The sequence below is a fragment of the Parasteatoda tepidariorum genome, chromosome 6 (assembly GCF_043381705.1).
Source record: "Parasteatoda tepidariorum isolate YZ-2023 chromosome 6, CAS_Ptep_4.0, whole genome shotgun sequence".
Classification (NCBI taxonomy): Eukaryota; Metazoa; Arthropoda; class Arachnida; order Araneae; family Theridiidae; genus Parasteatoda; species Parasteatoda tepidariorum.
Window position 1 is genome coordinate 56,583,054 of NC_092209.1, and position 12,357 is coordinate 56,595,410.

At 28.9% G+C, this 12,357-nt stretch overlaps 2 protein-coding genes across 3 annotated transcripts in view; one reads left to right on the plus strand and one right to left on the minus strand.

Moving 5' to 3' along the window:
• LOC107456936 (eukaryotic translation initiation factor 4 gamma-like) overlaps positions 1-12,357 on the minus strand; it is a 15,413-nt gene continuing 3,056 nt past the window's right edge. The window contains exons 2-3 of the mRNA XM_016074931.2: positions 12,000-12,108; positions 1-2,493 (exon numbers count right to left, since the gene is read on the minus strand). Coding sequence (XP_015930417.1) covers positions 409-2,493; positions 12,000-12,044 — 2,130 coding nt within the window. The 5' untranslated portion in view covers positions 12,045-12,108 and the 3' untranslated portion in view covers positions 1-408. The remainder of the gene's footprint in view (positions 2,494-11,999; positions 12,109-12,357) is intronic.
• LOC107456937 (uncharacterized) lies at positions 5,764-10,017 on the plus strand. Of its 2 annotated transcripts, none has more exons than XM_016074932.3 (3): positions 5,764-5,913; positions 6,754-6,910; positions 9,589-10,017. In XM_016074932.3, the coding sequence occupies exons 1-3, from the start codon at positions 5,905-5,907 to the stop codon at positions 9,942-9,944; spliced, it is 522 nt and encodes a 173-aa protein (XP_015930418.1). In that variant the 5' UTR covers positions 5,764-5,904; the 3' UTR covers positions 9,945-10,017. The 2 variants fall into 2 exon arrangements, 1 of the variants encoding a protein (XP_015930418.1); XR_011637032.1 differs by lacking the exon at positions 5,764-5,913 and adding an exon at positions 6,021-6,124.

The following is a 12,357-nucleotide window of genomic DNA, read 5'->3' on the forward strand; positions in this document are numbered from 1 at the left end:
TTCAGTTATAAATAAATTGAACATTTTATTTAAATCCTCAAGTGAAAAATAACACCCTTAAGCTCGTTATGAATTTCGATCATAAGAAATTAAAAAATATCTTGAATTTTCAAATCCTTACATGCATATGTCCTCCAAATTTAAATCTTTGAAAATTCATGAGAAAAAAATTTGAAATTTAAATGTTTGATTGATTTTTTTCGCCTATTGCGATTATCTAAGCAAACTTTTCCTTCAAAGAAGAAGGAAAAAAAAAACTGAAATGCGCCTAATTGCGTCTTTAGAAGTTCTCTTCCTTTTGATTCAGAGTAAAACACACATTAAAATCATAATACTACAAATAAAGGACATTATTAATTAATTTCGTGGAAATAGTGATCAAAATATTTAACAAGTTAACAAAATCTCTCACTCAAAAGGTAAAGATCTTGTGGCTCTGAAGCGCCGTGGTATTTTAATGCCTAGATTTGGAGGTTTGCTTTTACTTCGGACACTTCTACGTCTTGGAGATGGTTTAGTCGAATTGTTATGTTCTTCTTCTTCCTCCTCCTCCTCCTCTTCTTCTTCTTCTTCCTCCTTTTCTTCTTCAATTTCTACGATCTCTTCTTCTTCTTCAAGAGCTTCTTCTTCAAGCTTCAAAAGCTCATCTTTGTTCGAATCAATTTCCTTCCTGAGAGATGGCGGAATATAAAGACGAATTCTTTCATTTTGTACAGGTCGTGGTGGAGGTCTTCGACCAGGCGGAAGTCTGCGACCTGGTGGAGGCCTGCGACCTGGTGGAGGCCTGCGACCTGGCGGAAGTCTTCGACCTGGTGGATATCTGCGATATGGTGGAGGTCTACGACGTAGAGGTGGTCTACGCTGTGGTGGTTGTCTTCTTGGAGGAGGAGACTGTGTACGCGGTCTGGACGTAGTCGTAGTTGATCGAGGTTTATTCGTTGTATTTGCTTTTGTTGAAGTGGTTGATCTAGGACGAGCTGTAGTTTTGGTTACAGTCTTCGGACGGTTTGTGCGTACATTAGAACCCTTACTTAAATTAATACCACGATTGATATTCTGTGCTCGAGAAGTCTGTGTATTTGTGTTGCGATTTAATTGTGGTGGAGTTGAAGTTGGCACTTGGAGTTTTTGTAATGTCTTAAGAAAATCACTGAATAAGTTACTCAATTCCGTTGTAGTATCACTGAGAACGGAAAATGCATTTGGTAGATTAAATATATTTGTTGGATTCTTTCTGTTAAGAGGATAATTTTTTACACCAGCCTTGTTGGAAGGGAAATAATTTGAAATGGGCGCATGAGGTATATTTCTCCTTAAATATGGCACAGGGGGTTTAAAATTGAATGCAGATTTTGGCACAGGATTACGAGGCATATTTCTGGGTCTGAATGGCCTATTGGCCATATAATTTGTGTTTATATTGCGATTATTTTGAAAATTGCTAAATGATCTGTTTATTTGGCCTCTATACGGTACACGATTACGTGTTTGTATTGAATTGCGAGTATTCAGGGACGCACGATTTGGAACTTGTCTTGGCAACTGTTCATTATGAGATGACGTACGTGTGGCAGATGGTATAAATTGTTTATGTACCAAAGGTGAAACAGTAGTTAATGCTGGTTTAGGAACCAGTACAGAGTTCGGTCTTATTACACTAGTTCGACCAGACTGAACATGAACAGGAAATGTACTAGGTGTAGGTGAGGGATGAGAACAAACTACATAATCTTCTGTGCGTACCATGACATATTTTGCAGGTTGTCTTCGGGGAATGATATTATTTTGAATTGGTGAATAATTATTACGAATACCTGAATAAGGTACTCTGCGAATTACTTGAGGAGATGGCTGTTGCAGGGGTGTCAAAGTTACTAACTGATGTGTGGAGTTAAACATTTTGCAATATGTTATCTTATAACCTGCAGGGGGTTGGAGACTTGGTCTTGAGCTCGTTGCCAGCCTTGGCATAGTACGAATCTGATTATTGGGAGAAACTGGATGATTGATATTCGGTGAAATATTTTGAATTCTTCTATTAAATGAATCACCACTTCTGATGGGATTTGCTGGATGAAAATTATTGTTAGGATGAGGAAGGACATTACGATTCTGTAAGATTGGGTGAGGTGTTGCATGATTTGGGGGAAAATTCTGATTATTTCTAACAAATGGTGGTGTATTTACTCTTGTTATGATAGCTGGTCTTATTTGTCTCAAAGGAGCAGCTCGGGTGGGGGGCGTTCTTAAAACATTATGCACTATTGGTCTTCTGTTGTTGCTGGATGAAATTATTTGACGTTGATTATTCTGGAGGCCCCTGAATGGTGGTAAGGCTCGACCTGAAGAAGACCCATATATTCCAGAAAATCTTCCTACAGGTGGTCTGTTTGCATTTTGAAAATATCCACTTCTTGGCGGGGGACCTATTTGCCTTCGTTGCCATGGGTAAAGCTGAGACCGAACTGTCACACTAAATGCCAGAATGAAAATCTGAAAATAAGACATTTTAGTTAAGAATATATCAAATGTTTTAAGCAAGAGACATATTTAGCAAAAATTGATATTATTGCTAAATTATTATATATTATTCGGAGTATAAGTTAATAGTTATTTCAAACACTTCAGAAAAAAAACTCAAAGCAAACTTTTGCATGTTTATTTTTGATAATATTATCTCTCCTATTCAACGACGGCTTCTCATTTTTTGTCTGCAGTTTGAATTTCTTTGACACAGTGCTAACTTCAGCCCAGGCATATTAATCTCCAAATCTTAAGATTACATTTTGATTTCACAATAAGTAGTACTTGTTTTTTTTCAGTAGAAAAAAATTATGTAGTCCAGATGCAAAATCAATGCAATAGCGAAAATTTAAGAGAAAAACTCTTTGGATGCTTATAAAATTAATTTCATGTAAATAAAGCCATTCCTATTAGCATCTGCATTTTTAAAGTCGGTGACGAAAAAAAAACTCCTCTTAAAAAAGTGTTTTTTTTTTAACTGAATAAATAATTTCTTCTGTTAGCTACTGCTTGATTTTTGAAAACAATAAAAAACATTTATTTAATGCGAAAACGGTTCTTTTTAAAATAAGAAGAGTTCTCGTAATTCGCGTAACGTATATGTTATGCTTGGTCAACATGGTGCATGCTTCGTACAAATTCTTCTTTAAATTAATTAAACAATTAAAAAATTCTCTTTCATTTAGATGTGGGTAGTTTGATTACTTTAGGCGAACATGGATTGCATGACTCCAGGAAATTACAATACCTTTTTGACGTTTTAATATTGACTCAATTAATTTTCAACACCTAGAGTATGTATTGTTATTGCGTTGCAGCCTACCGAATATCGGTTCTCGAGCCATTAAACTCAACATTCAACTTAATTCATTTAAAAAGTTTCGTCCTCGAAGCAATTAGCAGCTTTCCCGGTTAGGCTACTCAACTGTAATGTCTGAAAGCGTTTGGACCAAATAAACACAGCTATTTTATTACACAAATACGTTTTTAGGACATGTTTCATGATAAGAAAAAATGTTGAGTGGTATAAATGAACATCATAGAGCAACTAAATGAGAATTCTTCCAAGAAGATAGAAAACAGCCATCGAAGTTTGCGGTGAATATTCTTTGGTCTAAACACAATAAATTTTTTGAAAATAATTTTATTATTTCTTCGGAACAAATATTAACGTTTGAAAAAGCCTATCGTCTCTATATTAACTTCAAGTGGTCAAAAGATGCATTTAAACGGTACATTTTGAAAATGAAAGCAAACTTGCCCCAATACTGAAGGTTGTGAAACCTCACTAGTTCTTCATCGCTAGCGAATAGTTTATAATAATAATGATGATATTCATAAAACAATAATAATAATAATAATAAAAGAAGAAAAAGAAATAGAAAAATGCGTAGAACCGAAACTAAAGCAAAAAACCTTGTAGTTTAAAATATTATTCAAATATCGCTCGTATTTCAGGAAATTTGAGTAGCAATTTATTTCATTATTTTTGCGCATGTTAAGAAATTATTTTAAGCTTTCTACTCTTTAAGATACATACATAATAATACATACACATTAATATCTTTACATAATAATTTATGGATATTTTTAAAGATCACGAAAAATTTATAATTATATTGTATTTAGTGTTATAAAATAATGATAATAAATTATTAACAACAAAAAAAAAGAAGAATATTCAGAATATTTGCAAAAGCGTAAAATCTAAATATTATTCCAATATTGTTCGTATTCTAGGACATTTAAGTCACAATTTTTTTTATTATTTCTGCTTGAGTTTATATGTTATTTGAAACTTTTTACTCTTCGGAGACATAATTAATGATGAATAGTTTTAAAGATCACGAGAAATTTATAATTAAATTGTATAAAATAATGATAGCAAGTTAATAATAGGAAAAGAGGAATATCTAGAATATTAACAAGAGCAAAAAATCTTGCAAATCTCATTAATATTGATCAAATATCGTCCATTTTTTTCAGAATATTTTAGTAGTTATTTTTTAGTATTTTTGACTGTGTTTAAATGTTATTTGAAGCTTTTTATTCCTTGGAGACATAATAAATGATGAATAATTTTAAAGATCACGAAAAATTTATAATTATATTGTATAAAATAATGATAGTAGGTCAATAATAAAAAATGAAGAATGTCTACAACATTAACAAAAGCAAAAAATCTTGAAAATCTCTTAAATAATATCGTTCATGTCATATCAAATCAAATATCGTTCATAATCAAAAATATAGTAATTAAATATGGTTCATGTTTTAAATATTTTAGTAGCAATTTTTATCCTTATTTCAGCCTATGTTAAAAAGCTTAAAATAACATTTAATTCTTTAGAGATACAGTAAATGATACATTTTCTTAAAAAATAAGTAAAATATATTGTATTTGGTGCAATAATATAATGGTTAGGAATTAATAATTATAAAAAGAGGAAGAAAATCTTGAGAATTAACTAAAATAAAGAGCTTATAATTCTCATTAACTCATCTAAATATTATTCAAATATAAAGACATTTAAGTAAGCATTTTTTCTCATTATTTCCACTTATGTTTAAATACTATTTTAAGCTTCTTATTATTTAGAGGTATTACTAATAATACATATTTTTAAATATCACTAAAAATTTAAATTTTATTGTATTTGATTAAATTTTAATTCTATTTGGTTAAAAAAAATACAGACAAATGCTCAAGTATATAAGCTATTTGCATTGCAGAACCAGTGAATACTAATAAGAAGACGGAATGCAGAAAATTTAAAGACATTTTAAGTAAGAATTTTTTCTATTATTTCTGCTTATGTTTAAATATTATTTTAAGCTTCTTAATATTTAGAGATATTATTAATCATACATATTTTTAAATATCACGAAAAATTTAAATTTTATTGTAATTTGATTAAATTCTAATTCTATTTGGTTAAAAAAAATACTGACAAATGTTCAAGTATATAAGCTATTAGCTGATTTTATTGTAGAATCAGTGAATACTAAGAAGATGGAATGCAGAAAATTTAAAGACATTTTAAGTAAGCATTTTTTCCCCATTATTTCTACTTATGTTTAAATATTATTTTAAGCTTCTTATTATTTAGAGATATTATTAATCATGCATATTTTTAAATATCATGAAAAATTTAAATTACATTGTATTTGATTAAATGTTAATTCTATTTGGTTAAAAAAATTACAGACAAATGTCCAAATATATTAGATGATTGCATTGCAGAATCAGTGAATACTAATAAGATGGAATTCAGAAAATTTAAAAGCTAATGGAATTTTATTCAGTCTGAAACTAACAATAGTCCATTTTATTCGATATTGATTAAAACAGAGAGAACTTTGTAGAAGAATCAGACAACTATGAAATTCGTAAGTAGAACTATTATTTATTACCTACAGAACAGCTTTTAATCTTTTAGTTATTTTATTTCACAACTAGTTTATTCATTCCTGCAATTTTAATGTTTTTATTTGTTGTTAAAAATCCATAGCATGATTGAAGTGTTAATTAGTACGATTAAATTGCTTGAAGTTCTTAAAATGTTTATTACTACTTTTTGAAGTTCAGAAAAAAGCCTACGTATGAAAATAGTTCATACAAACTAATTAAAATAAACTTTTTAATGCTCAAATTTTTTAAATTGATTTTATAATATTTATAGCTTCAATAATATGGTTATTAATAAAATGTCACGAATTATGCATAAATTTCAGTTTAGAAATTTGTTTAACTTATTTGTAACGAGTTTTGAAGGTATTTTTGAAAACTGCATGCTTTTTATAAATATTTGACACAATTTATATCAGTGATAGAAAAATTTATCGAAATTATACTGTTCTCAGTTGTCATATTTTATTTAAATAAAAATTTTTTTAAGTGAAACATATAATATCTTTGAGCTACGCCCTAGTACTATTTTATTGGTGTTATATTTACTCTATTTTTCATTTCATTTAATTTATTTTTATTCTTTTTATTTTTATTTTTAATGAAAAAAATCTTAAATTATAAATAATATTACAGTGAAAATAAATTATAAACCAGGGAACTATGTGATACATAAAACAGCAAATTATGTGATTAATAAAATGACCATGTATCACCGAAACAAACTTTGTTATTTACTTTGTAATTCATATTCTGTAATTCATAGTGTTATTTATTTTGCAATTTATTTTGAATATGTATTAATTTTCATTCAATTTTAGTTTGCACTACTTGTACTGGAGTGTTTAAGCCTTCTTTGCCAAATACAATGTCAATATTTTGACCCGCGGTATTTTTTACCATATGCAAATCCACCTCCAGTGGCGTTCTATAGAAGGAACAGTATGACACACGATAGGGAAACCATAGGTTCATCTGGTACGTTACTAATATCTTATGAGATTTCTGTAATTTTTTTATCCCATTCAGGTATATGATATATTTATGAACGGTAAATTTTTATAATTTTGACAATTTTTAAAAACATTATTTTGACACCAAGTCAAAAACAATGGAGCCAAATTAGTAAAAATATTGTCTTATCCATTGTGTGGTCCACAAATTTGTAATGTCACCCAAAAAACATTTTTAGAAAATTTCTGCTTTTGAAAATATTTATTTTGCCTTTAGAAATTTAGTTGGCTTTTATATATTTTTCCTGTTTCTTAAATTATTTAAATACGTGGTAAAAGTTGAATTTGTGGTATTGATTCATAAAAGAATTCCTAGCGTTAAGCAGTTTAAAATTAATTTAATTTGATGGTTGATTTCATCCAATTCTAAATCAAAAAGCCAATTTATAGATTAATATTTTTTTATTAGTACTTAGCAAAAAAATATTTTTATAGGTTTAAAATCAAGCATATTAATCGAATATGTGTTTGTATAAATTTGTTGCACTATTACTAAAACTGTGATTGTATTTTTTATTTAGTAACATTATAAAAATATTTTTAATCGAAAAAATTTAAGTTGGTAAAAAAAATATATTTCAAATAAAAAAATTAGAAAAATATATTTCATTTTTAAGAAAATGTGTTACTTTTGTAGTTTGAACTTAAAACGGTATTTGGTATTCATTATAGTAAAAAAAAATATGGAAACAATAAAAATATTAAAGGATGATGCAGAAATATTATCAACATAAAAACAATTTTAATTAAATAAATAGTTATTTCTAATGAATATCATTAATACTAATTAAGATTTCTTGAATATGAGCTTCGTTAATTGCAAATCCAACACGACCAACGCCAGAGATAAAATAAAACAATCACTTGATATCATTAAAAAATGTGATTTTCTTTTAAAAATTTAAACTAAATTTTCTGTAACTCCTAATTTACATAAATTTCACAAAGAACCCCTCGCATTTTATATAGGAATGTGGTAACAGTCGAGTTATGTATGTTGTAGCTGAAATCTTCCTGATCAAAAGTTCTCGTGGGCCCTATGTTCAAAAATAAGCCACTTTTGAGACACAGAGTGTTAAACTTTTATGTCACACAGATTTTTAAGAGACATTTCTGTGGATTGAACTCAGACAAAACGTCAACTTTCAAAACCTTGTATCTAAAAATTTGGTCATCTTTTAACATATTAATAAAGCCCACGAGAGTTTCTGATCAGGAGGATTTCAAATACAACAAATCATAATTTCAACCATGTCGATTGAGACCCAATTCGCATATAAAATGAGCGGACCCATAACATTCGAATATAAAATTCGCATATAAATGCCTTTATTCCATAAAAAATTACTTTTAATTGATTGATTTCCTTAAGGAATTCAGTGTTTTTAGTCTTGAAAATTAAAGAAAGGAAGCTTTAAAATCGTTTAAAACAGAGTATGAAAGTATAATTTAAGAAATTTAAAACTTCAAATGCGTTTAAACAGATACAGGGGATTTATTCCACGATCTTTAAGTTAGCTTTATTTATTCATAATAAATTTTCGGTAAAATTCAAATTTTGGATGGTAGACCATGTAACCAGGTGACGCCAGCTGTTGAAATTTCTAATGAGAGTGTGGGTCTATTTCTGATTCATTTTTGCTAAAATCAATTTATTTATGTTCCGATAGATCTTCCGATTTATTTATCAAAACTTAAAAAACTCGCTTCCCATGTCGTACACGAAGAAAATATTCTAGTAAAATTACTGTATGGTAATGACACTTCTGGTTAAAAAAAAATCATAATTCTAATTAATAAAACCAAAGTATACTGTGTTTAAACCATTCATTTGGTATTTATCTTATTCATTTGCTAATTCTTTCGTTCATATGATAATAGTAAACCGGAAATTTCGGTTTTCAAAATTATAATTCTTATTTACACACATTTAGTAAAAATTATAAAGCTGAAAATTAAATTTACTCGAATAAATACTTTTTTCCATGCTCTAACTTAGCATGATAAAATTACATGACTTTACTACATTTAATTTATTTTATCACATATTTTAAAATCATGTTATAATTAATTTTACCATGATAATTAACAAAGCGCTTTGGTACCAATTACTCAGCATATTGGTGTTCACATAAAGCCAGAAACACAGTACATTTTACCATATTCTGGTCATTTTTACCATACTTTTTTTCTTAGTGTATTTGTACTGTTTAGATTATGATTTATACTATTTACCGTTTAATTTGTAAAACTTTAAACTTTATCTGAAAACATGAAAAACGAAGATAACACTAAAAATGTTATAACCCTCACATTTAACCTTGATATTATTTTCTATAAATCAATGTATGTTTCACCACCTTTCAGAATTTATAAAGTGCAGAAAAAAAATTATAAATAGTAAACTTAGGGGCAAATTTAAATGAAATTTTAATAATAAATCTTCTTAGAATATCAAATGTGTTGGAGTCAAGTGGAGTGATGCCCTCTAACTTTTCAAGATCCCATTATTGTCCTAGAATCATTTTATTGTATACACTCAGTCAACCATCAATAGAAATTTTATTAATTTTTCTACAAAAAATAAATTTTTAGTTTTAGTCTCGTTAACGTACTTGTACAACTAAACTTATTTTTTTCCAGGTGGCGCTCCTATCAAACTATTTCATAATCGTCAGGCACCATTTGGGAACACTAATTCACCAATAAGGAGCTGGTTACCAAGATCTAGTCCAAAGTACAATTTTTACAACAACATGCCTGTTTTAAGCAGAAATGTTTTACCTGAATTTCAACGTGTTGACAGCATAGAGCAGTCAAATATAAGAAGACCTATCAACTCTACAAGCAACTCACAACTACCAAATATTATCAAACTATTATTCAAAACACAAAGTGGTGTGAATTTCAGACCTAAAATAATAAGTTTGGGACTAGGAATCGGATTGGGAGCAACGCTGGGTACTTCATTAGTGCGTGAACTAAATGGACATAAATAAAATATGATATCCAATAAAAAGTATAACTCAATGTGCTTGTATTGTTATTTTAATAAAAAGATTCATATCGTGATTTATTAGAACATTTTTAGCATTTTGTTAAGTTGGAGAAGTGTGTTAAGTTTGGAAAGTGGTTTTTATATATTTTGAAATACCAAACCAGACGAAACTTGGTATTTTTAGCTTTTATTTTGTTATTTGTCGAGAATCAACAAATAATATCACAAGATGAACAGTTTCAATAACAAATATTAGAGAACTAGAAAAAAAAAATATAGAAAAAATTACCAAAATATGGAAAAATTTACCGTGTTTCTGGCTTTTTTGGAACACCAAAAAGCTCTGTAATTTTTACCGAAGTACTTTGGTAATGATTTTAGTAAAATCAACAGCTAAGTAAGGTTTTATAATATATGATATATTTTGGTAAGTGCGATAAATTTTTATAATTTTATCATGATATAAAAACCATTTATTCAGTTAAATTTACTTTCCTGTTTTGTATTTTTTACAAAGTGTACAAGTAATACGAACTATAATTTCGAAAACCAGGATTTCTGGTAAACCTTTACCCTAAGAACGGAAAAAGTTAGCAAATGAGTGGTTTAAATACCGTATAGTTTTTTTATTACCAGAAGTTTAGTTATTTTTTACCAATGTCATTATCATGGAGTAAGATAGTTTTATCAAAATGTTTTTCTCTGTGTAGTTTAAAGTACTTGATTGAGTCATCGCTTTTCCGTGATATTTTATCTCTAATTTTTTTCCCGTTTAGCAAAGCCTGACTTACGAATAAAGCGTAATTAAGACATGCTATATACTGAATATGTTGCTATATACTGAATATGTTGCTATATACTAACATAACATGCTATATACCCCGAAGAGCCATTACATTATGACCACCCTGGTAATAGCATGCAGGACCACCTTTAGCCCTCAAAACTGCTAGCACCCGCCGTGGCATTGATTCCACAAGGTGCTGATAGGTAGTCTGAGGTATCTGCTACCAAGCGCTCACCAGCTGGTCCTGCAATTCCCTCACATTTCGAAGGGGTATCGTGGCAGCACGAATTTGGTTTTCCAAGTAGGACCACAAATGCTCTACTGGATTTAGGTCAGGTGAATTCGGGGGCCAAGACATGACTTGAAAGTCACTGGAATGTCCCTTGACGATTCAACCCTTATGGCACGGTGCATTATCCTGTTTTTAAACACCATCCCCCGAAGGAAAAACTGTTGCCATGAATGGGTGAACCTGGTCTGCAACTATGTTCAAGTAGCTTACAGACGTCAGGGATTGTTCTATGAGGATTATGGGTCCTAATGTGCGAAAACATTATTCCTGGGCGAGAAACCACGAAAACCTGGGCGAGCCCATTGTTATAGATGGAGGGTGGTCATAATGAAATGCCTCTTCGATGTACTATCTAAAGAATGTTCCTATATTAAGAATACTTACGTAGTACAAGATGTTTTCTCCAAGCATTTTTGTTTATTTTCTCGCAATGATTTCTGTTTTCATATGTATTGGTATTAAACAACCATTTATATCCTTACTACTATTTTATTAGTAATGGTCTATTTTAACTCATTTTTAGAGTATGTGTATTTTAAACCATGTCATTTATTGTTCTTTGATTTGGTGTTTTTAAGAAATGTCGTATAAAAAGTTTTCTGTGAGAATGAATATTTTTAAGAAATTGAAACGGAGTTAGTTCCCAATGAAACCTTAACTTCATAAGAAATTATATGTAATCGATATGTTCTTAACTCAAAAAGGCTCTTCAGCATGAAAATGTACAGTGGAGATTAATAAGAGAGTGGCAATTAATAATGTATTTAGAAAAGTTTTAAAATATTATAGAAATTATTTTGAATGTATTTAAAGTAATTTGATAAATTTATACAAAAATATTTTTGTACAAAAAGTTACTCGATTTACAAGTTAATAAAAATCTATATTCATTAAATTGATTAAAATTAATTTTTCTCTAAAAAAAAGAATGATTTTATTGAAAAAATGTAATGCAATACAATCAAAATACTTATTACCAAAATGTATTTCCCGATAAAATGTTCTCTCATCTTCATCTTCATCAGGAAATTTGGATGATTCTTCCAGATCTCATCTTTTCTGTGTACTCATTGGTCTTTAAACAAACTGAAATAGAAGAAACTTAAAAATAAAACAATGCAATTTTTATATACACAGTCATGTAAAACATGCATTTTTTCCAGATTTTATTAAACAATTAACTCAACATTTCAACATTTTCATTTTCTTATACACTTGTGTTTGTTAAAAATAATTTACAAGTATTGCAACAGAGAAAGTCTTGTTCTATAATCATCAACCTTAATATATATATATATATATATATATATAAATGAAGTAATAATAATAATAATA